Source organism: Equus caballus, chromosome 15 (genome assembly GCF_041296265.1).
Source record: "Equus caballus isolate H_3958 breed thoroughbred chromosome 15, TB-T2T, whole genome shotgun sequence".
NCBI classification, from domain to species: domain Eukaryota; kingdom Metazoa; phylum Chordata; class Mammalia; order Perissodactyla; family Equidae; genus Equus; species Equus caballus.
In genome coordinates this window covers 83,694,945-83,720,228 of record NC_091698.1, presented here as the reverse complement: position 1 = coordinate 83,720,228, position 25,284 = coordinate 83,694,945, and the positions used below count along the sequence as shown (strand labels likewise).

The 25,284-nt window shown below is 52.8% G+C and overlaps 1 protein-coding gene across 2 annotated transcripts; it reads left to right on the top strand.

The window, feature by feature from the left end:
- The first annotated feature begins 630 nt into the window (after positions 1-630).
- Positions 631-24,733, top strand: FOSL2 (FOS like 2, AP-1 transcription factor subunit). Of its 2 annotated transcripts, none has more exons than XM_001501994.6 (4): positions 631-1,575; positions 11,628-11,879; positions 16,859-16,966; positions 19,438-24,733. In XM_001501994.6, the coding sequence occupies exons 1-4, from the start codon at positions 1,474-1,476 to the stop codon at positions 19,954-19,956; spliced, it is 981 nt and encodes a 326-aa protein (XP_001502044.1). In that variant the 5' UTR covers positions 631-1,473; the 3' UTR covers positions 19,957-24,733. The 2 variants fall into 2 exon arrangements, with proteins under 2 accessions (XP_001502044.1, XP_005600164.1); XM_005600107.4 differs by lacking the exon at positions 631-1,575 and adding an exon at positions 2,184-2,728.
- The last annotated feature ends 551 nt before the right edge of the window (positions 24,734-25,284 follow it).

The following is a 25,284-nucleotide window of genomic DNA, read 5'->3' as shown; positions in this document are numbered from 1 at the left end:
CCTCCCTGCGAGCGGCTCTGCGTGCCCGGCTCCCGGCCTGGCGGTGGCGCCGCACTGAACCGCCTGTCTCGCTCTTCAGGACTGTGATTATTTCTAAAACCTGGCGCCGAGGCCCGCGCGGCCGCTCTCGGGGGCCCCGCCCCGCGCCCCTTCCCAGGGCGGTGGAGGTGGGTAGGGGAGGCCGCGGCGCGCTCGGGAGCAGGCGAGGGAATCCCTCTCCCTCCACGTCACCCGAAAGCAAGGGAACCCGCACTCGCATCCTCTAACGCAAATGACCATCTTTGGCAACGTGCGCCAATGGAACAAACCAAGGGCGCTGGGCCCGGGGGGTGGGCGAGGGTGAGGAAGGGCCCAGGGCTGCCTCGGCTCCCCCAAAACGCGCTGGCGGTCCGCTCCCACCCCCGCCACCGCCTTCCTTCCTCGCACGGGGTGTGCGGCTGGCGTCAGCGCGACCGGGAGCCGGGGCAGGGAGGGGAGCTCTGCGCCCGCCTCCTCCCGCGCCTCTTCCTCCTCCTCCACCTCCACCTCCTCCTCTCCCCGGCCCCCCTCCCCCCCGCGCTCCTCCCCGCAAGGTGGAGTCTGGAGTTGACGTGAGTGAATCCACATGGTGGGGGCTGGAGAATAAAGAGTGTGAGTTGAACTCGTGCCATTGTAGTGACTCATCTCGGGCTGAGCGCAGGGGCTCGGAGCGAAGCAGCGAGCAAGCGAGCGGCGCTCGGCGGGGACAGAGAGAGGGAGAGAGAGGCGCGGACGGGCGAGGCAGGCCCGTCCGGGAGCGGGCGCCGGCGAAGGGGTGCAGGTCCGGGCGCCGGAGCCACGGCACGGGGAGCGGGGCCACGTCCCTCTCAGCGCCGGCTCAGCGTGACCCCCGCGGGCCGCGGGACGAGCGCAGGCTGCCTTCTTCCCCTAGACAAGTGTCCGAGCCGCTCCGAAACTCCGGCGGCGAGTCGGCCACAGGAAGTTTATTCTCAGCTCCTTTTCTAAAAGGAGGAAATAGAAGTTTCTCCCAGCGGGCAGCCTTTCTTTTCGCGTTTTCTGCCCTGTCTGAAATCGAGGGCCCCCAGATCTGGCAGACGCGACTTGCCAGGCTCCTATTCTTTTTTAATTTCCAGTTTTTGATTGAGCCGGAGGTCCCGGCTGGGCTCCGGCGGCGCGCGGGGGCGGGAGGGCGCGCGCAGGGGAGGGACTGAGGGACGCGCCGACTTTTTAGAGGGAGGGACTGGGTGGACAACTGGTCCCGCGGCGCTCGTAGAGCAGGAAAGAAGTGCAGTGCGAGGCACTCGGGGGGCACTGTTCCCGGGGTGTCGTCGCCTCCCGGTCCGCGCTCGCCGCCGAGGGGGAGAAGTCCAGGAGCGACGACTAGAGCCGGAGGCACGGCCGGCAGGGAGCGAGCGCGCAGCAGCCGGTGCGCGGCCGCGGCGAGGGCGGGGGAAGAAAAACACCCTGTTTCCTCTCGGGCCCCCACCGCGGATCATGTACCAGGATTATCCCGGGAACTTTGACACCTCATCCCGGGGCAGCAGCGGTTCTCCTGCGCACGCCGAGTCCTACTCCAGCGGCGGCGGCGGCCAGCAGGTAGGTGCGGGCCCCGAGTGCACCTGGCGGCGCGGGCGGACCCCCGCCCTCCTCTCGCCGCCACTGCTTCTTTTGCTTTTTTTCTCCTTTCTTGGCTTGGCGAGAAAATACCCACGGGCCACCGTTGTGAAGTTCTGGATTTTCGTCTTGTGTTGCCCACCCCTCCTATCCCACGCCACCACTTTTTTTTTTTTTTTTTTTTAACTGGAGCGGGCAGTGGGCTTGACGAGCCAACAAACCCTTTCCTTCACACTACATCTCGTCCAGACAAGCTCCTGGAATTAGAGGCCCCGTCCCCGGGAGCCTGTTACCGCCTCTCTCAGGAATCCCCCCCCCCCTTCCCCTCTCCGTGGTGGACAAAAAAATCTTTGCATCCACTGGCCGCTCCCGACATCCAGGGACCCTATTCCTGCGGGAAAGCCGTCTCTCTTCTCGTATTCTCCGTCAGTCTTAGTTAATTTCTGAAAGAGGCTGGGGACTAGGAAACATTGTTGGACTCCTTCAAGTAATCTAGTGTGAGGGCGAGGGTTGCCGCTCTGGGAATCAGGTGCGAAGGTCAGGAAGGAGGAGGTCAGCCTTGATTGGCTGGGGCGGCGCCTAGGTGCCCCGCGCCCATACGTCTCCTGTTAGGGTCGGAGCAGGAGCCTGCACTCACACCAAAAGGGGCGCCTTGAGGGTCCAGGGTATCTGGAGCAAGCACGCCTGCAGAGAGAAGTCGGGGGAAGAGATCTCGCTTGGGCTCCTGGGTGGTTCTGGAAGCAGAAAAACAACTTGTTTCTAAAGCCGTGGAACTGGTTTGCTCTGGAGGGGTTGTGCATGCGATCCGTGTGTCTATAAATACCAGAAAGGTGCTGCTGGGGTGCTTGCCTACTGCAGCGGGGCCCCGCCAGGTCTGTGAGGGAGCCGGCTTAGCACACAGGGCCACTACAACCTGAAGCCCTCCTCAGTCCCATCTGCGGAGTGTCTGGCCAAGTTGGCTGCAGCAGGAGCTGCTCTGGTAAGGCGGTGGCCTTGGCGTCTAGAAGCCAGCCATCCAGGAGGGCCTGGGGTGGGCTTCCAGGGAGGACTGGACTCTGCTGGAGAATAAAATGGAAACACAGTTCTCCGGGATCTGAAGAGGGACACCTTGTTCCAAAGTGATTCCCCATACCTGGTGAGTCCCCCAAATGGCTTCTCCGGGTCTTCCCTCTACCTCCCCTGGTCCCCATAAGCACCCACTCTAGAGAGACTAGTCTGTGCATTGCGGGTGCAGTCAGTGCACCCCTAATAATGAGCTCTAAGGTGATGAGTTTCAAATCTTGTCCTGAAAGTGTTTGGTTTTGTTTGCTTTCCAGCCCCGTTGGTGGTTTGTATTGAATCCAAATACCATTAGGCAAAGGATTGGAGTCATTTATACCCATTCCCTCACTTTCCTATTCAACAAACCCCAAAATGTCCCTCTCTTCCTCCTGGAATCAGAAAGGGATCGTTTGATTTCTTGTCTTTTCCTTTCATTGCCATTTCTGTGTCGGTCATCATTGAAATATTGCAGTCTCGCCGCCTGTCTTTGCTCAGACCCTGGGGCCTGGATGGGAAGTCAGACCGGACATCAGTGCCCCGATTCAATAATCTGTGTCACTAGGGCTTTGAGCCCAGGATGTGAGCGGAGGCAATTCCCTGTTTTGGAAGAAAATCAGACAGGAAACCAGTGCTAGGAAGAAGGAAGAGAACTCCATCCAGCAGAGTGTAATGGGGCCTCATTACCGAAGCAAAAAGCAGCTGTTGGCTAATTCCTAGCATGCTGTAACACATGAGGATTTTGCAATTAGTAATAACTAGTGCATGGGGTTCTCGAATATATGCCTGCCCGTTCGGCCCAGCAGCTTCCAAGCCAGAGGGACTGGCAAAGTCACGCCACTTTAGACAAGTTGTCCAGTCCTGGGGGAGGGGGTGGTTTTTTCCATCATCTCTCCAACTTTGAGCAAAGCTGTTGTGTGGTCCTAAGGACTGACCTGAGAGGCTTTTGTTACCTCAAAAGTCTGTGCTGTGACTCCACCCGATCTCGGGCTCAAGGTAACTTTATTACATATGCGATAAAACCCGTAATCACTTTATTTCTCTCAGCTTCCTTTACGGGGCTACTTTTCCGGCAGTTAGTGATGGGCCCTCCTCCTTTGTGGCGTCTCAATGGGCCAATCAGTGGACGAGTGCTCGCTGGTTTTTCCTTGGGCAAGTGGATATGATTTTTTCCTGATCTCTTTGTTTGTGGGGTCCAATGTTCCTGATAAGTTTGTTGCTAGTTTTACTCAACCCAGAACTTTCCTCCCCTCTCTCGCTTCATAAAGCTTGATCTTCACACATGGCCATGAGTTCCAGTGACTTGGGGGGGCAGGCAGATAACTCTTTGTGAAAACCTCTGTTTTTGTATACGGCAGGAACTTGAAGCATGAGAAATATTTCCTGTTCCAGTTATAGTTTTAATCTCAAAGGTTGGTCTTTGGTGATTCTGTTTTGTCAGTAATAGTTACATACACCTCCCCCTCCTGGCTTTTTCTTGTTGTTGTTGTCGTTTTCTGTCTCTCCTAACTTTCCTAGGAAAACACCTCCCAGATAGATGCCCTGCCTGGCTGCTGGACTATTACGGTTTCAGGCCCTGAGCATTACGCAATCCAGCCAGTTACACAAACATAGGTCATTTCATAACTTGTTTTCATCAGCTGGGCCCCCTTTTAATGAAAAAACAAAACAAAAACAAGACCCAGAACTTTTCCAAGGCTGCCATTTGTTCCTCAGATAACTTGTGAAAATAAATCAAGGGAGACAGTTCCTTTTTAGAATAAAGGAATACCAGACTAGCCCTTCTCTTCGGCAACCACCCTTTCCCAAGACACACACACACACGCACACACAAAATTCCCCGGAGTGAACTTTTGCCAACTGTACCAGGCTGGGACATTCCTCACATCAAAGAACTTTTACCAGAAATGACTGTGATTCCCAAGTCAGCCCCAATCATATCTCTCTAGTGCCCCCTACGGGACGTTCTTAGAAGAACTAGCCGGGAAATGTATTTTTCCAGCCCCAGGGACTGTTAATTTGGTGAGTTTTCCGAATTCTTAGGATTTTTCCTTTTTAATTCAGGACAAATAAATGCCACATATTTAACAGTGGTTAACTAGGAACTGCTTGACTACGAAATGTAGTTTCTTTTAAAATTTTGTTTTGTTTTGAATAAAACCTGGTTGAAAAAGGAGTGCTTTTTTTCTTTCCCTCTTCTGGTGTCTGTCTGTTCATTAGGCTGCCAGCACAATTTCTTCATATTCTCAAGACTTGTTTTCTTGATGTGTTTCTTTAGGACACTGGGAATTGGGTGTGTGTTGGGAGGCGGTCTTCAGAAATTATGGGAAGGTGGGAGGTGTATATTAAGGCTCTGGTGCTTTTTTCTTTTGCCTTGACCTTAAAGATGTAGATTACGATCAAAGAGAAGGTTATCCCAGGAATTTGACTGTTCCACTGATTCTTGATGGTGGAACACAGCCTCACTTTTTCATCATGGTGAACGGGGTGAAAAAGCCATCATGTATTGTCTGAGTGGCAGTTGAATTTTCCTGACCAAAACCCTGAGTGCATTTCCATTTCTTTATTTCTACCCGCCTTATTTTTGAAGGTGAGTGTCAAGTTAGGAGCCTCATTTTTCTTTTCTATTTTAATCCAAACCCACCAGAACTCATACGTCCAAATCACTGTTGTCCCCTTCATAATTGTCTCTTGAGGAGACTAAATACTTATTTGGATGCTGTGGCTATTAGTCAGACTCAAAAGGTTTTACAACACCCCTCTTTTGGATTTGCCTTCAGCAAATTCTTTTGAAATCCTCCCCTAATAAATCTTTGTCCTTTGAAGGTGAATTTGATATTTGGAAATTATCAAAAGATCAGACACATAAAGAACCAAGTCTGACATAGAAGGTCTGGGTGGGCCGGCTGGGTCCAGAGCAGATCACGACCCCAAGTCCTGTTGGGCTCAGTCCCAGGAGTCTGCTTGGGAGAGCGGCTGCCAAGACAGGGCACAGCAAAGCAGGCACCTTTGCCATCAATACCTTAGATTTTCTTCCTCTGTTAAACAGGAATAAAGATACCGAATTCCTGAGAATTCAGGAAGCTAACTTTCTGGTCTATTTGTTGAAAGTAAGAAAAGAAAGTAGCATCATTATTTTGTGGCTATGTCTCATGCATGTTGTATGTGGTATGTTTTGGTGGCCACAACATTTCAGAATGACGGCAGCTGCCCAGATTGAGGTGAATCTATCTGTTCCGAGCCCCACTTGGTAACTCTATCCCTCTTTGACTCACTGGGTCAGAGAGGGAAGATGTAAGAGTTCCCCCGCCCAGCGCCGTGTCAGCCGTGCCATGGCCGTAGTCACTGTGCTGTGGTGTTGGGAAAGTGAGAAGGTATGCCCTTCCCGTCGAGTGCAGAGCTGTCCGGGGACTGGTGGGGGTACACAAGGGGTCCACAGAAAGGTGGAGTGAGTTCCCCAGTGCTTTGGAGTAGGTTTCTGGCTAAAAGGGTCCTGGGAGGAAAGAACTTGGGGATAACTCCACATCGGCCACTTCCTTCCTGACCTTGCTTTTGCTTTTCTTCCCTGCTGTTGTTCACCCTGGCAGTTAGGTGACAGAGGATAGCGTGGTTCTTTCAAGTGAACCTGGGAAAGAGAAGAAGGTGACAGGCTGGTCACCAGAGATAGTGTTTGTGTACTGTAAAATTTGGAGAAATCATGAGTTGTTAGCAACCATTTCCATTGTGACATAAGTGGCTTTCCTCAGATAGGAACGAAAGGTGGAAGGTGAAAGTGATGTCCAATGCAGAATCTGTGAGGACTGGTTGAAATCCATATAGAAGGCTTTGGAGAATATCCCAAGTTCATTCAGTAAAAATCTAGAGCATTTGAGTCAAACTGGACCTCAGCAGGGGTATTCTGGGGCGTATGAGGTGGCATTTCCCCTTACCTTCTCTTCCCCTGAGCCAGTCTCCTGCGACATTGGGATTTTCCTTTTCCCCTGCAGGGAATCTAAAAAACGTAGTTCTTAAGAGAAAGAACCGAGTCTCCTCCCAGACATGCACAAGCGTACCTACCTGCCTGCTGAGGCAGGTCACGGGTGTTCATGGGGTTCATGGCTTGAGTGTTTCTTGGCCCAGTCGAGAATCAGTCTGATGGAGAAATGCCTGGCCAGGGGGATGGGCCAAGAATGCAAACCCTAACTTCCATCTCAAATGCCATTTCTGCGCAGTTCAGGAGTCCCTGGGATAAGCCATGTCCCATCCATGTCTGCAGGAAATGGGAACCCTAGACCCTTCCTTCTATTTCCTAGACCCTTCTGTAAAAGGCCATGGTTGTGAGCCTCATTTCTGAATCCAAGGCCCTGCTGCAGAGTTCAGAGAGGTCGTTTTCCCAAATCAGCAACTGCTGGGCCTGCAGGGCCCTCTCTGGCCTGATGAAGCTGAGTGGCCCTAGGGCCTTGTGTTCTGAGCTGTCTTTCTTACAGGCAGTGGGAGGAGAACACACACACACTTACTGAACAGCCCCATGGCACCCTTAAATACAGAGTGCTGCAGGATAAAGGAACTTCTGATGCCCAGTGACCCACCACAAGGCTTGTAAGGGCTCGAACTTTGGTTTCCGGGTCTGGAGATTGAAGTTAATGGGTGAGAGTCCATTCTTTGGCCCCCTGAGTTAGAGGAACAGTTCTGAATTTTTGCTTTCTCGTTTTCACTCTTTATTCTTTTTCCCCCAGTCCGAGCATAGGAGATGAGAAAGATCCTCTAGGACAGGGGTTGCCAAACTGTGGCCTAAGTATTTTTGTAAATAAGGTTTAATGGAACACAGGCACGCCTATTTATTTATATATTGTCTGTGACTGCTTTCACGCTACAATGGCAGAGTTGAGTAGTTGAGACAGAGACCGTATGGCCCACAAAGCCTAAAATATTTATTATCTGGCCTTTTACAGCAAAAGTTTGCCCGACTCTGCTCTAGGCGGTCGGTGGGGGCCGGTTTGTCCTTTTATAGGCATTCTTGCCCACCCAGAAGTCAACAGTTAAATGAGGCATTTGGAGGCTCTGCCAGGCTGGAATGCCACACAGCCATCTAGCATCTTCGATCCTGTCCCTAGAGGAGGAGCTTCCAAGGGTACTGGAGAGCCCCAGGGGAGTCAAGTGAGGTCCCGGCTCCCCTCCCCTATCCCCCCACTCCCAGCACACCCTGGGGCCAAAGTAGGGATCCGACTGCCCTCACCCGCAGCTGGGAAACCCTCTCTTGGTTTCTATTCAGCGCTAATCCGTTCGTAGAGAATCATGATTTATGCCCAACATGACATTGGACTGGTTCTTGGGTCTGTTGGCCTGGGAGAATGCCAGGCTAACTTCTGGGACCGCAAACTCCTAACCTCACTTCTTCTCTCCTACCCAGTGTCGCTTTCTGAATAATACCTTCTGAGTTGAGACAAGACATGTGCCAGATCTCACGTAAACTTGTGTGTGTGTCTCAGAGAGGCTCCTCTGGGAGACAGAAACCTCCTTTATCAGAGCCCCAGTCCCCTCTGGGGATGGGACATTGTTTTCCTTGCAGTTTAGAGCCAGCGTGTTATCCAGATGGCTTTACCTCCCTCTGAAACAAGTTGTACATGCATTTAGAGGCAGTCATTACCTACTGCCTTGTTTTTATTGCTGTCTTGTTTTGTCTAGACCAAGCCATTGCTGCAAGGAATCTGGCTGGTGGCCGGGGAGCACATTCTGTGGACCTGCCATCACAGAGCGAGTGGACTGGAGGGCCCCCAGAGAGGGGCTGAGAGTCGTCCACTTGTTCCTAAGGAACCTTAGTCTCCAGACTTTGCTTCAGGTTTTTTGCTGGCTTCCCCTAGCCTGAAACAGGTGCCCTTTTGTTTGTTGGAATGAGGAGTGAATTTCTTGGGTGCTTTCCTGAAAGGAAAGCTGACAGTTCCCCCACAGAGGTGGAGGGTCACATTAAACCATCATGTTGAATGCCTCCCATGCTCTTCAAACCCAGAACCTGACTTGGGGAGAGAAATGGAATAAAAATGTTGGGTGCTTCCCAGCAGTGGGAAGCTGGCACTTCTCCCTGGAACCACCCTGTGCAGCGCGCGCAGACACAATAATGATGCGTGATGATGGTGGTGATGATAAGGACGCCACCTTCCATTTGTTTGGAGCAGTGTTTCTCAACCCTGGCTGCACATTAGAGTCTCCTCAGGCATTTTTTAAAAATACCGTATCAGAACCTCACCCCAAACCAGTTATTTTAGAACTCTAATGGTAAGGCTGGCTCCAACATTGGTGTTTTTAAAAAGCTCCTAGAATATTCTGATGTACAGCCAGGGTTGAGAACCATGAGTGTGCTTGTATAGCTTGTGATTCCAAGTAACTACGTATTTAATCCTCAGGACAATGCAGTGGGTTTGGTATTATTATTCCCCTTTACAGACAGGTAAACTGAGTCTTCAGCCATTTGCCAAAGGCAAAGCACTTAGTGGCTGAGCCAGGCCTCAAAGCCAGGCACCCCCCCATCCCGCCCCTGCCATCCAGCAGCCCGAGAGGAACAGCTGTCTGGGCCTTAGTGCTTCTGCACGCCCTGGCCGCACCCGCATGTTCTCAGTACTCTGCTTTCTCGCAGCCCATCCCTGGATGTCCCTTTGTTTTCCTTGAAGATCATTTCCCTCTTGGATCTTTCCTTCTTCACTGCACCCTTCTCGCCTTCACACACGCACACCTGTACACACTTGCTTCTTTTTTTTTTTTTTTAAAGATTTTATTTTTTCCTTTTTCTCCCCAAAGCCCCCCGGTACATAGTTGTGTATTCTTCGTTGTGGGTTCTTCTAGTTGTGGCATGTGGGACGCTGCCTCAGCGTGGTCTGACGAGCAGTGCCATGTCCGCGCCCAGGATTCGAACCGACAAAACACTGGGCCGCCTGCAGCGGAGCGCGCGAACTTAACCACTCGGCCACGGGGCCAGCCCCCACACTTGCTTCTTTTCAGTCAGCTCTTGATAAAAACCCCAGTTGTCTTTGCCTTCAGAGGTGCAACTCAGAATCCATTGCCCTGGGCAGCTCCTCTCACAGAATCCCAGAATCCACTGCGCTGGGCCGCGTTACTTACGCGATCCCAGGATCTGCTGCACTGGGCTGCGTTCCTTACGGGATCCCAGGATCCGCTGCGCTGGGTGGTTCTCTTCACTGGGTGCCCTTGGCCTGGGGGCCCGGGCAGTCTGGGAGGTGAGGTAGCCGCATTCCACCACCCAGACTGCGGGCAGACAGCTGGCAGGGGAGTGAGCGAGAAGGGTCCCCAGCTCCGTCAGCTACAGTGAGGTACTCTCAGCTTCACATTACACAAAGGAACCCAGCTGTTGTTACTGGGGTAAAGACAGTGGTGGTGGCAGCTGCCATTGCTGCTAATGCTTCTAATCCTGGTTGGTCCGACTGAGCCAGAATAGAGGGGATGCTATAGCGTCCATGCTGATTATAGCAGAATTTCATTTGGAGCCAAACAGACCGCTGGGGTCTACTGGGTGAGAGGCAAGGTATGTTAGGGACCCTCGGCAGGGATGAGCTGATGCTCTGTCTGGGGAAGTGGGTGTGGATACCAGCACTTGGGGCTGGATTTTGAAGAAGAGAGAAGCAGGGCTACAGAGGCTTCTATAGCACTGTGCTTAAGAGCTCCGGCCTCCTTGTCAGGCTGAACTGAGTTTGAATGCTGACCCCAATGCTTATTAGCCACGTGGCCTCGGGTAAGTTACTTAATCTCTCTAAGACTAAATTTCTGCCTCAAAAATGGAGATAATGGTGGTTCTTACCTCAGAGGGAGGACTGGTGAGATCATCCGGGTTAAGCACCAGCATGGTGCCTGTCATTAGTAAGTGCTCAGTAAGCGTGAGTTACGATGGTTGTCATCACTTCACCCGCCAGGTTGGGGGAGAAAGGACTTGCAGAACGTTTTTGTGGAAACAGGAATCGTCATCTGCGGAGGAGGCTTCCGTTAGGGGAGCTTTCCCCTGAAAAGCTGGAAGTGGGGGTCCTTGCCATCTCCCTCCTCTTCTCACTTTCTAGTAGCTGCCCTGAAGAAAGGTCAAGCTCAACTGCTGAGGAGCATGGCCCATTTTAGCTTTTGTACTCTGTCATCATCCTATATTGTAAATAGAATGCTTCCTGCAGCATGTTCCAGAGAGCTCTGCAGAGTGGTCTGGGCATAAATTAAGAGACAAGGAGAAAACTCTGAGCTAGCAGCACCGAAGTTTCCCACAGACGCATCTGTGAACCTGGATAGACAGTTACGTAGAGAGGGAGAGAGACAGAGAGACGCAGTGTGTCCGTCCCAAGCAAGATAGAGGTGAAGGGCAAGGAGGAGGGACGAGGACAGCAAGGGGAGTCTAGCCACAAACGCTACCACTTTTCAGTCTCATGGGTTGGAGGACACTTTTTCATGGACCTGATGTCACCCTAATGGGGTCACAGCCCCATCCTGAGCCTGTTTGGAATGTAACAAAAGCGGGCACAGTAAGCTTCCTGGTGGTCTTTGTTGCTCCAAAGCTATTGGTGTGCAAATCTCAAGGTGTCCTGAGCTGGTACCTGGGGGATAATTGACAAATGGCTCAGGGGCTCGGGAGAGCTCAGGTGGGTGCCCTCCTGCAGATGTGGGCATAGCTGGCCTGGAGGGCTGCAGAGAGGGCCTGCTGAGTGTGAGCTGCTAGGGACCACATCTGTCCTAGAAGTCACTGGGATATGACTGCATCCTCCTGAGCCACCTGGGGATGGAGTTCCCCGGACACCAGTCAGGAGATGCATCCCATCTGAGGCTCCAGGAACAGTTAAGATTCCCCTGAGTCTCGGATGTGCAAGACTTGCCTGGACTTGTCCAGAGAAGCTCACCTGGTGTCCTGACCTTGCCCCCCAAGCACTGGCCCTACTCTCTGCTGGTTTTTGCCTCCTGGCTCCGCTTATCCTATTCTGCTCATCCTGTTCTGCTCAGTATTGATTGGCTCAATCACATTTTTCTCCTCGTTTCAGAAATTCCGGGTAGATATGCCTGGCTCAGGCAGCGCCTTCATCCCCACTATCAACGCCATCACGACCAGCCAGGACCTGCAGTGGATGGTGCAGCCCACGGTGATCACCTCCATGTCCAACCCGTACCCTCGCTCGCACCCCTACAGCCCCCTGCCGGGCCTGGCTTCTGTCCCCGGGCACATGGCCCTCCCGAGACCAGGCGTGATCAAGACCATTGGCACCACGGTGGGCCGCAGGAGGAGAGATGAACAGGTATAGCTCAGACTAGCGCGAAGGAACCACGTTTGTGGCTTTCAAGGCCTGGAACACAGCATTTTTATGCACCCTGGTGGGGATCAGGGTTAATGTTCTGGGAGCCCTTGGGAGAACAGGGAGCTGGGGACCAGGAGCATGTGACCCTCATCATTGGAGGCAGAGCTGGAGACCTGAGGATCAGGCCTCGCTCAGTCATCTTGCCCATGTCCCTTAGAATCTGAGTCTCAGTTTCCTCAACTGCAAAATGGGGATAATGGTCCCTGCCAGCCAGGACTTGCTGCTGCTTGAATGAGATCACGTGTGGGAAAGCATGTTGTAAGTGATAAGGTGTCAGTGTGAAGGACTGTCAGGACCTGCGTATGGTGGTGTCCTCTGACCCTTGGCAGAGGGGCTATGTGACGAGCAGCCAGTGAACCCTGGCTGGGAGCTCTTTTGGATTAACCCTTAACTCTCATGCGGTATCTGGTACAGACAAGACACCCAGCAGACCTAGAGGGTCATGCTCAAGGCCGGTAAAGCCCGCGGTCCTTGCCATTCCTTCTCAGTGTCCCAGGCCTCCAACTCAAAGCAGGAGCCCATTTCAAGTGCCTGAAATGCACGTTCCACAAGTGCAGTGACTCTGGGGTCTGAGGAGTCTGCTCAGCTGCTTAGCTGACTGGGGGGTGAGGGTGGGAGGTCAGGCATCAGTCTTCTTTCCCTCAAGGGGCTCAGCTTTGAGAAGGAGTCAGCCTGGCGGGGCAGGATGCCAGAAAGTGGCGGGGCCTCTGTTCTTTAAGCAGCATCTACCCAATATTCAAAAGGCCCATTGTCTATATCAACAGTAGGCCAGGGCAGCGATGGGCCCCCTGGTTCCAGAGAAAGAAACTGGAATCATGCATAATTCCAGAAAGGAGGGAATGAGCCTTCAAAGAGCCCCATCTGTCCCCCTTCACAGATGACACAGCCAAGGCCCAGACACGCCTGCCCGGGGCCATTTGGCAAGTGAGTGGGGAAGTCTGGACTAGAACACGGTTCTCTGGACTTCCTGTGCCGTGCTTTTTCTACAATTCCATGCCAAGGGAAGGGAAAATACTTTAGTAATGGAATTCCTTTTTCAGATGAAATGTTACCTGGAGAACTGCTCCAGTTACAGCATTGGAACCTCCCCATTTCAACCACTGTCCACCTCCACTCTGGCATCCCTTGGCCCACAATGTTCCAATACAAGGACCTTTCAAACATGGTCCCAGTGGATAGTCAGGGGTCCAGTGCCAGTAGTCCCCAGGATACTTAGAGTTACAAGGACTGCTGCTCCAAGGAACCAGAAGCTTTCACAGGAGCCCTGTTCCTCTGAGGACAAAGCTGGGCCTTGTATCTGCTATGTGCTGGTTTGTTCTGTTAGCAGCAGGCCCCAGTGCAGGGTGACATGGGGAAGTGTAGGTAACAGACACTCACAGGTTACAGCTCACGGCTGCCATGGAGCTTCTGCTGCTGTGGCAGGGGGCCAGTGTTCCCCTCACTGTTGCTGTCCACGACTGCAGTTGTAACGATCGCAGGAGCAGTGACCATAATGTCCTTTATAAATATGCTTCCTTCGGGGAGTCCAAGGTGCCTAACTTTATAGTCACTGATGGGCTGGATTCTCCCTGTATGTGAGTGACCCCCGAGCGAGAGCCAGGCTCGTGAGGGACTCTTCTGGGCTAGCAGGACAACAAAGCAAGATGTGCTGGACACTCTTCCTCCTTTTCTGGGCCTAACTTACACCAAATTTAGAAGTTTATATCTGGAAGAGACGTTGGAGACCAGCTTTTCTAGTTTTCCCTCTGCACCCATTTTACAGATGAGGAAACTGAGGCCCAGAAAGGAGAGGGCCCTGTCCAGAGTCACACAGTGAGTTAGTAGCAGAGCCAGGACTGGAATCTGCCTCACTGACCTTCAGCCCTGTGGTTTTCCCATCACAACACCTAGGTGTGCCCTAAGACAATCCGTCTGGAGAATTTCCTTCCTTTTTTTGAGAGGGAGGGAGAGAACCAGGAGCATTTTATCCCACTGACGTTAGAAGTTCAGATGATCATCCGGTAGCGTGGAGGAAGCTGGGCGGTAGCGTCCTAGAACCTGGACTCTTTGGGTTCCTAGGCCTCGGGTCTTTTCTCTGAAGCTTACTTCCGCCTTCGGGACCTCCCCCAGGGGGAGGAGCCTGTTACCAGGAGCCAGCCTGGTGCCTCACTGTCGTCCTCCTGCCGGAGGAGGCTCCCTCTGAGGCCAGTGTCGGTGACTGAGGAGGCAAGGAGGGGAGGGTGTGTGGCTTGTGGGTGAGTACGTGGTGGTGCTGACACACTCAAGCTGTAACCATGTTGATGTCACTGCCCCTGAACACTTCCTATGCTGACAGCTCCTTCAGGTTGCCCCACACCTCACCAGATAGGGGAGAGACTTCTAGGCTGATCAGGAGGGCAGAAGTTGTCCAGAAGCTGCCAAGGGGGAAGGGGAGGCCAAGGTGGACCACGGCCAGCTCTCTGTCTTTTCTGCCCCTCATCAGTGGGGGATGAGAGGGGCTGGCTGGGCCTCAAGGGGAGCCTGAACCCAGGACTGCAGCGAGGCCATCAGGCCCTCCTGGTAACTCTGGTGAGTTCGGGTTGACAGGTTTAAGAGCAGCCAGTATTCAGGACCTTGGCCAAGTGGCCTCATGACCTCAGCTGGGCAGCTGATCCCCACACAGAGCAGGTTCCTGAGTCTGTGGACTCTGGGTTTCCAGTCCACTTGGACTCTCAGGACTCAGAAAAACCATCAGAGAGGAGACCTCTGAATTGGATCTTCTTCTTTCTAGCACTTTCTAGTTTAGAGAGGGCTCTCCTACTGCATCTCAGCTGATCATCACAGAAACTTTGTGGAGGGCCAAGCAGGTCTTATTAATCCATTTTACACATGGAGAATCTGAGGCTCAGGAGTTCGGTCATTTGTCCAAGGCTGCACAGCCACTGTATCTGAGTGTTGCTCTCTGTCTGCCTGGTGTCTGTCAGAAGAGAGGGTGTGGAGCCTTTGGCCCTCCCTGGGAGACCGCAGACTTCAGAGGCTGGGACTGAGGATGGGGCTTAGAAGGGAAGTGGAGCCAGGATTCAAATTTGGGAGCCTAAGATCAGGTCTTTGGAAGCAACCTGAAGACTCACAGGGATGTTAACGGCTGGACAGGCTCCGTGCGCCCCACCTGGAGGCCGCTGCAGGGGGCAATGGACACAGTGAGAGAGGAGCCCGTGGAAAGGGGAAGCTGGGCCCTGCTCTTCATCCCAGTGAGGGGGGCGCTGTAGAGGAGGTGATGGAGCATGATCAGGGTGTCCTTGGAGTGAAGGAGGTCCCCAAGGCAGACGCAAATGAGCAGGAGCACAGCTCAGCCAAAGCCTGGGAGGCAGAGATCTGAGATACCAAGAGACCCTGGAGGTCTCCCCAGCCTGCGGGGCTTCCTGCCTCCCTCTGGGCTACGTGCCTTGATTGTTGGAGGAGGATTTGAAAGTCTAGAAGATGTGATGAGCTTCTGTGTGCTCAGATGGCCTGATGCCTTAGAGAGACTTCAGGTCTGAGCAGTCGACTGACACGTTTTTCCTGCCAGTGTTTGGAGCGTTAGATGCGGGTTCTGGCACCTTGGGGCCATGGGGTCACCTCAGTGTTCACAGGGATGAGATTGTCTTCTCCGATGCTCTGCCTTGCTTTGCTGTTCAAGACGTCACAGCAACAGGGCGGCAGGGAGCGTCCTGGGTACTGTGACCTGGGCCCAGCCAGGGGAGTGGCTCCCACCATCATGGGGTGGCCCGCAGTCAAGGCAGCTTCCCTCGATGGGGCAGCTTCTGTCATCTCCTCTAAAGAATGGCTTTGGCTTTTTTCCCATGTATCCTTTGAAGGCAGGACCCAGATCTTATTCCCCTTGGAATCTTCTAAGCCCCCAGCCCAGCACTTGGTACAAAGTAGATGTGCCGTTAATGTCTGATAACGGAATGGGAAGGTCTTTGCGCTTGAGTGGTTTTCTGCCTTGGCCCACAGCCATCTCCTTGTGTCTCCTCTGCCTGTGAAGAGCACTGGGGTCCCAGCTCTGGAGGGCTCTACGTAGATACAGCATCCGCCCTGCTTGCTGGAGCAGCACTCTTGCCCTGGGGCATGAATCACAGGCCCCTCACCAGCCTCAGTGTAAGGAGCTGGATTGTAAGCTCACGGGGATTCTGTTTGTTTGGTTCACTGATAAATCTCAAACCCCTCCAACCTGCCTGGTGCATAGAAGTGCTCTGTTGTTGAGTGAATGGATGTGTGGGCAGCAAGATTTAACATGTCTGAGGGCTCCTCCTCCTCTTTCCCATCCTCTCTTGCCTCAGGCTTTACCAGGCACACTGGTGAGTCCTCAGGTTCAACCGTGAGCAGCTGGCACTTGAGGGCTGGCAGAGGAGGCCGGCAGTGGGGTGGCATGCTTGGACCTCCCTCTGGCTGCAGAACATTCCCCCCGGGTGGTTCTTACTCTGGGCCCAGCTACTTAACCAAATGGGGATCGTGAGGCTTGCAGAGCAGGCAGAGTGATGGGGAGGAGTAATTAGCCAGGGTTTGGAAGAAGCTGCTTAAGTGGGTGGGGCCAGGCCTGGCTGACACAAGAGGACTTTGGGGGAAGCAGTCCCAGCTCCTCTTCTCTGACCTTGGCGCTGAATCAGGGCTGACATGACAAATGCTGCCATCATGCTTGGGCTGGTGAGTCCCTGACCCATCACTGCCCTCTTCTCCCGTCGAACACAAGACATCACCTTCCAGGGTGGGTTCAGCTCTGAGTGCCCTCCCAGGAAGCCAGACAGCAGTGAGCTGCGTGTTCTGGGACCTCTGAGCCTGGCCACGCTCCTCTTGTCTTCCTGCCTCCCTCCACAGACCCACAAGGGCTTCTTGCCCTACTTAACATGCAGTTAAAAAACCCAAAAAGCTGGTGAACCATTTACCTGAACCTAATTGTGATCCTTGACCCTGGCCTTTAGCTGTCCCCTGAAGAGGAAGAGAAGCGTCGAATCCGGAGGGAGAGGAACAAGCTGGCTGCAGCCAAGTGCCGGAATCGCCGTCGGGAGCTGACGGAGAAGCTGCAGGCGGTGAGGAGCTGTGCGTGGGGTGGGAGCACTTCTGGGTGGGCTGGAGCAGAGTCGCAGGGCTCCTGGCCCTCCCACCTCTCTCCTTGCCCACTAGTGGCCTAAGATGAGTCAGTGGAGACAGAAACATTCCTTCCTTTGGGCACATGGCTTAGCATTGCCCTGAGTAAGGAAAAGAAGAGAGGGAGCAAGTGGCCTTTGGCCCCAGCCTGTGCCCAGAGAGAGAGACCTGGACAGCCTCTTCAGGGCCAGCACTGTTTCTCATTCAGGGTCTGAGCGTTCCCTGCTGTCAGACCTGCTGGGGCTCCTGGGTGAGGGGTGGCAGAGGGTATGGACATCACCGGGCTGCAGGAGCCAGGGCAGGCCCCGATGTGTCCCCTCCGGGGCTACTTCCAAGGTTCCAGCCACTCCTGTGCCTGCCACCAGCAGTACTGGGCCAGCCTAGCTTAAGCAAGCTGGTCTGCGGAGGGGGAAGACCTGCTGTCTAGGCTCCCGCACCTCTGCAGGCGTCCTGATGCTCTCTGGGTCTCTTGGGGTGGGCCATGTGCCAGCTGAGTGGTACTGTCTTGGGATTTTCTCATATCCTTTAAGGACAGAGGGTTCCTCACCTCTGCTGAGCCTGAAGCTGTGACCTTGGTACCTCATTCTGCCCTTGTGAGTCCCTCTCCCCTGCTGCCTAATTGCCCATTCCTGGAGGCCCATGACCCTGCCCTTCCCTCTCAAAAGCTTGACCTGACTGATGTCACATAAATCCCTCCAGAGCCAGCCTTCCAGGATGGGCCATATGCCATGTGGAGGAAGCCTGAAGCCAGGACTGACTTTCCTGGGTGGAATGTTTTCAAAGTGAGATGAGGGAGACTCTGCCAGTGATCCCTATAGTGACCAGGCAGGATGTGGCTTTAGAAAGCACAAATTACCTTGCACATCCCATCACTTTATTTAATCCTCCCAGGTGCCATGCACCTGTGTCAGCTTCCCTTTGTCCATCCTGGAGCCCTCGCTCTTGGGTATTGAATGTGCACTGTGTGAATTCCGTGATGCCTGTAGGGATGTGCCATGGAGATGTTAGTTAGAGACGGGCAGGATGAGTGGGAGTTCTCTGATGCCAGAGAGGTGGCTCCATTAGTGACGAGCTTTCCTCGGGGAGACTCCCCAGGAAAGCCGGCCCCACCGCTGACCTTTCAAGGAGCCAGGCCCTCTGGGTCTGCCCAGGGTGCTTCCTTACCACCAGCCCCAGAAGAGCCCCGCCCTCCGAGGCCCCTCTGCTTTCCTCCCTCCCTCCTCCAGAAGCCTCACACCCTTCTCCCCCGCCTCCCCACCCCCAGCCCAGCCACCCAGGCCCCTGAGCCACATCCTCCACAGGAAACCTCTCATAAGCTCATGACGTTCATCAGACCCTTGAGACAGATGGAAACTTTTTTTTCACTCCGGAATATGCTGTACTCTGCTTAGTGAAGCTCCGGCCTGTATCATCTCATTCTTGAAAAGGAATCTGTGTTAGGGAAAAAGTTGCGAGGAGGCTGGTGACACACACCTTTCATCTTCCATATCTACTCCCTCCACGTGCATTCACTGCTTCTCTGGCTTTGTGTGAAAGGTGGGGGCTGAGGTCCTTGCAGCGGGACCCTGCCATCCTCACATGCCTGCTCAGGCTGCCAGGTTCCTCATCTGTTAAGTACAGATGCACTGAATGTTCTCCCAGGGTTCTGTGAGTCCTGAAACATGTGCTTCAGACACTAGAGCAGAAAAGGGAAGAGGGGCTGGGATGATCCAACCAGGACGGACGGAGCACTTCCTACCAGCCAGGCACGGTCCCAGGCTTGTGCGTGCAGACAGTCTCCACGGTCGTGCAGCTTAGAATTTAGCATGTATGCATCCACAGGCAGGCTTCATGTGTGCTACCCGCCTCTAAATCTCACTGTTACTCACCCCTTCAAGGGTGCCTGGTGGGGATCCTGGCATCAAGTCAGTCAAGCATAGTAGCATATGGATTCTGGAGTCAGATACACTGGGGTCAAATCTGGGCTACCCCACCTGCTTGCTCTGTGACTTTGGGCAATTTACTAAACCTCTCTGCACCTATTTCCTCATCTGCAAAAGAGTTAATGATAATACCTGCTTCAAGAAACTGCTAGAGGATCGAATGAGATCCTGCCTGTGAAATGCTTAACATGGTGCCTGGCACAAAGTCCGCACTCTAACATGGTGGCTACGATTTTTATTTCACGTCTGCTCCAAGCCGGCTTTCCTCCTCTCTCCATCTTGAGCTTTAGAAATAAAAGGACTTTTGAGTCTCCAGATGACTCAGAACCGGTGGGCTCTGGCCGGGTGTGTGAGCTGGCTGCTTCCATGGTTGGGCCTGAGGACATTGCTGGTTTTCCCTTTCTTGCCTGGATTTGAACTGCCCCCCTGCCCTTTCCCTAGCAGGTCCCTGGCAGGTTGCTGTCCCTTACTCACCTCTCTTCCCCCCGTAGGAGACGGAGGAGCTGGAGGAGGAGAAGTCAGGCCTGCAGAAAGAGATTGCCGAGCTGCAGAAGGAGAAGGAGAAGCTGGAGTTCATGTTGGTGGCCCATGGGCCTGTGTGCAAGATCAGCCCCGAGGAGCGTCGATCGCCCCCAGCCTCTGGGCTGCAGCCCCCGCGCAGTGGGGTTGGCGGAGTAGGTGCCGTGGTGGTGAAACAGGAGCCCCTGGAGGAGGACAGCCCCTCATCCTCATCAGCAGGGCTGGACAAGGCCCAGCGCTCCGTCATCAAGCCCATCAGCATCGCTGGGGGCTTCTACGGGGAGGAGCCCCTGCACACCCCCATCGTGGTGACCTCCACGCCTGCCATCACTCCGGGCACCTCAAACCTCGTCTTCACCTACCCCAGCGTCCTGGAGCAGGAGTCGCCCGCGTCGCCCTCTGAGTCCTGTTCCAAGGCTCACCGAAGAAGCAGTAGCAGTGGGGACCAGTCATCAGACTCCTTGAACTCCCCCACTCTGCTGGCTCTGTAACCCAGCTCCCAGTGGGTCCTCGTCACTGCCTCCTTCCCAGGGACCAGCACCTTCAAGTGCTCCAGGACCATGAGGGCAAGAGGGGGACCCTGCCAGAGAGCTTCCTGGCTCTGGGGAGACCCAGGTGGGATTTGGCGGGGAGGCATCGGAGGACTTGGATATCTCTTGGAAGTCATGGGACCTCTTCCCTCATTCATCTTGCAAAGCAAATCCTGTTTCTTGAAAAGCTTGGAGGACTTGGTTTGGTGGACTCAGGCGTCTCTCTGGCTTCTGAAGAGCCTAAAGCTGGTGTGGACCGTTCCTGTCCGTTTGTTACGCTATGTCTCTGGAGTGATGGTGTCCTTCCCCACCCCACCAAGCATGCTCAGTGCCTTTTGGTTTCACCTTCCCTCTATTTGCCCCTTCCTTCCCCTAGTGTCAATTTCACTGCTTCTTGGTTTTTATCAAATTTGCCATGACATTTCATCTGGGTGGTCTGCATATTAAAACTCTTCATTTCTGGAGATGGCGCAGCAGGTGACTCTTCTACTGGGGCTGACTTGTCCGGAAGGGGACAGTCAATGTGCAATACAGAACCTTCCCTCCCCTGACACTCCCCGGTCCACCACCATCTTCAGAACCACCAGCAGGGCTCCCTGAGCTCACAAGGAGATGCCACCATCACTGGGAGGCTCAGAGGACCCTTCCTCCCCATCCTCAGAGACGGCTCTTGGAGGAGCGGCTTGGCCAGAAGATGGGGTGTGAGTGAGACAGCCGGGGCGTGGGTTGGGTTTGCCAAATGCCTAATTACCAGGCCAGAAATAGTGGCAACAAGCCACATGGGTGTCCTAGGCAGCTTCCTTTCACCCTGTGTCTTGAGCAGGACGTCTCCTGTGATTACTGCCTCGCCATTCTGCCCCTGGATCCTTCTCTCCAGACCAGGGAGGCGTCCCTCTCCAGGAACCATGCATCACTCCAAGTCCCTGCTGGCTCCGCCCTCCCCCACCCTGGCTCTCAGGGTGATGCCACCCATGGAGATTTAATGAGCGTGGGCCTGGACCCTCCCCAGATTGCTGCCCGGGGGCCCCTTCCCAAGCCTCAGAGGAGCCTTTGCTGTGGATGGAGAGGCAGAGGAGCGAGGAGGAAGGCAAGTGGAGTGAGATCCGCCTCACAACAGCCCTGGCTCCTGGCTTGCCCTGCCCTGGCTGCCTGGGCCTTTTCTACCCTCTGTGGGCATCTGCTGCCTGATGGATCAAGTGCTTTCTCTTTTGTACTGCACCCCCTCATCCCATTGTGCTCCTCGGGTCCAGTCAGCCAGCTGTGAACAGCTGGCCCAGAGCTGTTGCCATGGCTTTTGGCTTATGCGCCATTCCTGGGGGCTGCTGAAGTCGGAGATAAGATGTGTTGCTTCCCACTGCAGGAGAGTTGCCCCCTCCCCACTGGGTGGGAGTAGGGTGGGGAAGGGGTCCTCCCGGCCTCCCTCGAGAGCTCAGCATAGCTCAGCGTGGTCCCTGCCTCCCACCCCTCTGAGCCTTTTTCTCCCTAGGGCATGGCTCCCGCTGACCTTCCAGAACTGGTCCCTGTTGGGCTAGTGCTCTGAGGGAGACCCTGCTGTTGTGGTTCAGCTCTAGAGATCATTGTATGATAACTTAAAACTATATAGATGTTATTTAAATCAAACCCAGTGGGGCTTAAGTTGCAAAGTCAGACTCGGGGAGAGTGGTGATGCATTCGCTCACCTGTTCCCTGCACACACCCAGGCCTCCAGTGCTGGTCCTTATTAACGTCCATCCTCCGCTTACCATGCACCAGACACACGGAATGGGACGGCGGGTGCTTAAATACACAGCCCGCTATGACTGGGAGTGACATGGGGAAGGATGGGCCACGCAGAGAGAGGAGATAAAAAGAGAAAGGATTTTGTCCAGAAATACTTAAAAAGTGTTATTTCCCACATTCTTCCTGGTTTCCCAGAGGTTCTGGGAGGGGCATACCTAATAAGACTGGGTAGTTGGGTTTCTGGCTTCAGATTAATCAAAGAAGCAGAAGTCAGCCAGGAGTGGCAGGAGATGGGCAGAGAAAACGGGTGCGCTCAGCGCTGAAAGGTTTAATCATCTCAAGAGGTATTTGTGGCCAATTGGGAGCGATTTGCTTCTTTGTGCATCTATATATATATATATATATATATATATTTCTTAAATGAAGCTGCTTTCTGGTGTTTTATTTCTAAAAATCCCTTTATGCCCCACTTTGCACAGCGCTGATTCCAAGACAGGTCACAATCTGTGACTTAGGGCCAGATTGGACATTCCTGAGACAGAGTTTGGCTTTAGTTCAGGTTTCAAGCTGTGTTGGCTTTGGGACCGGCAGAAGGCAAAACCCCAGCCCCTCCCCAGGGCTTTGGAGGTCTCCAAGCTACGTCCCCATTCAGGACCCTCTGGCTTTGTTTTCCAAGGTGGTTTGGCTTCTCCAGAGCCTGAGATGGTTTGGGGAAGGCTGAATATCCACACCTAAATCACGTGCATATCCTCAGTTACTTCCTTCTGGCTTGTTCTCCAAGCTCAGGCACACGCACACCCTTGCTCCGGAATCGCCGGACACCAGGCTCGCTGCTTCCTCCTCCGTGGCTCCAGCTAAGGAAGCAGCTGCAGTGGGGGTGCCTCTGTGCTTGGGCTGGGAGCTGCTGTCCTTCCCCTGTGTCCCCAGCCTTTAGGCAGCTGGCGTGGACTCCAGTTGGGCTGCAGGCAGCTCTGGGACAGCATAGGGCAGGCACTCCTTGACAGGCTAGTGTGAAACACACAGTCCTCTTGGCCACCTGGCTGGCCTCTCTGGGCACAGTCCTCTTCCTGGCCCGGTGGATAGGGACAGCTGCTGACACAGGAAAGAGAGGAGATCCCATGTGAAGCTTGGGAAATTGCCGGAGCCAACTCTAAGCAGAGAATTCACTGGGGAGGTCTTCGGAAAGAAAGCATTGTTCTGCTTGTATGAAAGGCCAGGTGTGTCTACGGTGGCCAGTCACACGAGTGTCTCAAAACCAAGAGCCATCAGAGGCTGCTGCTTCCCTTTCTCAGGCTTTGGGGAAAGGAGTCTTCTCTCTGCTACCACTAGGCTCCAAGCTTCAGGGTGGGTGGAACTTTATAAGCATTGGGACTTTTCTCCCCTTTCCTTGATGGACCAACAGTGCCCCTTGCAATCTCACCCTTTAACTTTCAGGTTGATTTCCTTTCCTGGTCAGACATCTGCGTGGCCCCTTTAAGAAGGAAAAGACTAAGCACCTACTATGTGCCAGGCACTTTTATATATGTCTACCCTCTTTAGGATGAGACTAAGGGTAGAGGGCATTCCTTATGAAAGGTCCCTGAATAATGGGCAAACAAACACACCTGGAGGTGAGATGTCTTTCTTCAAAGATCTGTGGCAACATTGCCTTCACTCCGAAGTTTGTTTCAAAAACTCATCCCCTACAATTTCCTCTCACCTCGGAACTTCTTTCCCCTCCACCTTGTGATGTGCTCCTTTGCGCTTCTCAGATGGTTGGAGGGGTAACCACAGTCCTTATAGAATTTGTGGACCAATAGGATGTGGTGTGTGTAACTTTCTTTTAAAAACATGAGGGGTCTTACTACTTTCTGCTTGTTGAGTCTTCTTGGCATTCATCTGAAAAGCTAGCATCTCACTATTTATTGACAGGTTGGGGTGTGTGTGGTGTGTGTGTGTGGGTGTGTGTGGGTGTGTACATTTCCAGGTGTGCCCACGTCCTCCTGCTGCTTTTAAAAAGGAAGCCCAGTCATCCCACTACTCATTTGACATCTTCTCATGCTTCTAGTGTTTTAGCCATCCATCAATAAAGGGTTTTAATTTTCCAGTGCTCACATGTTCAGGAGGGGCTGGGTCAAATTTTGAGTGGGGTATGGGAAGGCGAGGGGGAGAAGAAATTGACGTTTATTTTATTATTTATTTTAAATGTTTACATCTTTGTGTTGTACCAAGACCGAATAGAAACAGATAGCATTAAAATATCCAGTTCCTCTCTCCCTCTCTTTCTTCTTTATTATATTTTTTTTAATTTAGGCTAATGATGCTTTTTTGTTTCTAAAATGATTTGTGACTTGTGCTGTATAAACTGTATGAAATGGTTGTTTTTAAAGATGGATTGTCATTCCTCTGGGGACAGTGGTCACCAAGAAGTCTACATTGTAAGAGAACACAACGAAAGATCCTACACTGTTCCTCAAAAACTATTTTCTCTGTGTGATTAAAAGTTTATTCCATTTATTTTAGTTTGTGATTACTTGATGTCGAGGAAGAAAATATTCACTTTTGTACAAAGAATAGGTGTCAGGGTGTCTTTCCTCCAGTGGGAGATGTATATATAGCATTTTGGTATATAGTGGAAAATCATAAGCTTCGTGCTTCTGTATTTGAGATATGTCAATGATGTGGCGTCAAGTCTGCTATAAGATCCGGAGGCAAACAAGTTGTACAAGATTCCTATCGCTCTATGGGGAATTGAATTACCTTTCTGAGCACCCTCTTTCTTTTTTTCAAGTATTGGTGAAATGGTTGCATTGGAAAGGCTTCTAAATACGCCTCTCCAGGCAGGACCGTGAGTTCAAAAATCTTTGTACAGGTTTGAAAATTGAGGAGTTGCTCTGCTCTGAAGCATCTCTGGTGGTGTTTTTTGTTGTTTCATTATTTTACGGTAATACAAGCCTACAGTATTTGCACTAAAGAAAGCTTGTTAGAAAAAGCTCGCTGCTATGGAAGAAAGAACATATTAAAACGTTTTTTTCCTTTGCGATGTTTTTTTTTTTTTGGTTAGCTTTTCCACTTTTAATTGAGTAGCATTTTGTAGAATAAAATGAATTAAGATCGAAGAGCTTCTGATGGTTGGTTTGTTCCGTCTTTTCTTCCCATCTCTCCTGTCACTTCTCTTTTTCTTCTAGTCTTTTCCACCTTTGGCCTTGTGGGGAGAGTTGGTCTCTCTGGTGGGTTGGGGGAGGGGCTCAGGGAATGGCTCTCCTGGAACCTCTTTCTGCCAAGCTGTGAGTGGGCTATTGGGAGGGGCCACCTCCCTTCTTGTGCTGCTTCCTCCTCTTGACCCTCTCCCCCTCCTCCCAGTCCTGTTTCCCACTCCTCAGGGCCTGATTCTTGGCCAGCTGTTAACTGCTGCCAAGGTGTGAGCCAATAAACAAGGTACTGGCCCTTCCTGGGGTATTTTATTTGAATAGGTTGACTCTGGAAACCCAAGAATCTTCAAAGAACCAGTTAAATTTCTCTCTCAGATTGTCCAGGTGGTCAAATGAGATCATGCACAGGAAAGGGCTCTGAAGACAACCAAAGTGTGCA

Coding starts and splice junctions, on each gene's coding strand:
- FOSL2 (XM_001501994.6), top strand. CDS start 1,474: ATGTACCAGGATTATCCCGGGAACTTTGACACCTCATCCCGGGGCAGC. Junction 11,880..16,858: donor GCAGGAGGAGAGATGAACAG/GTATAGCTCAGA, acceptor CCTGGCCTTTAG/CTGTCCCCTGAAGAGGAAGA. Junction 16,967..19,437: donor TGACGGAGAAGCTGCAGGCG/GTGAGGAGCTGT, acceptor TTCCCCCCGTAG/GAGACGGAGGAGCTGGAGGA.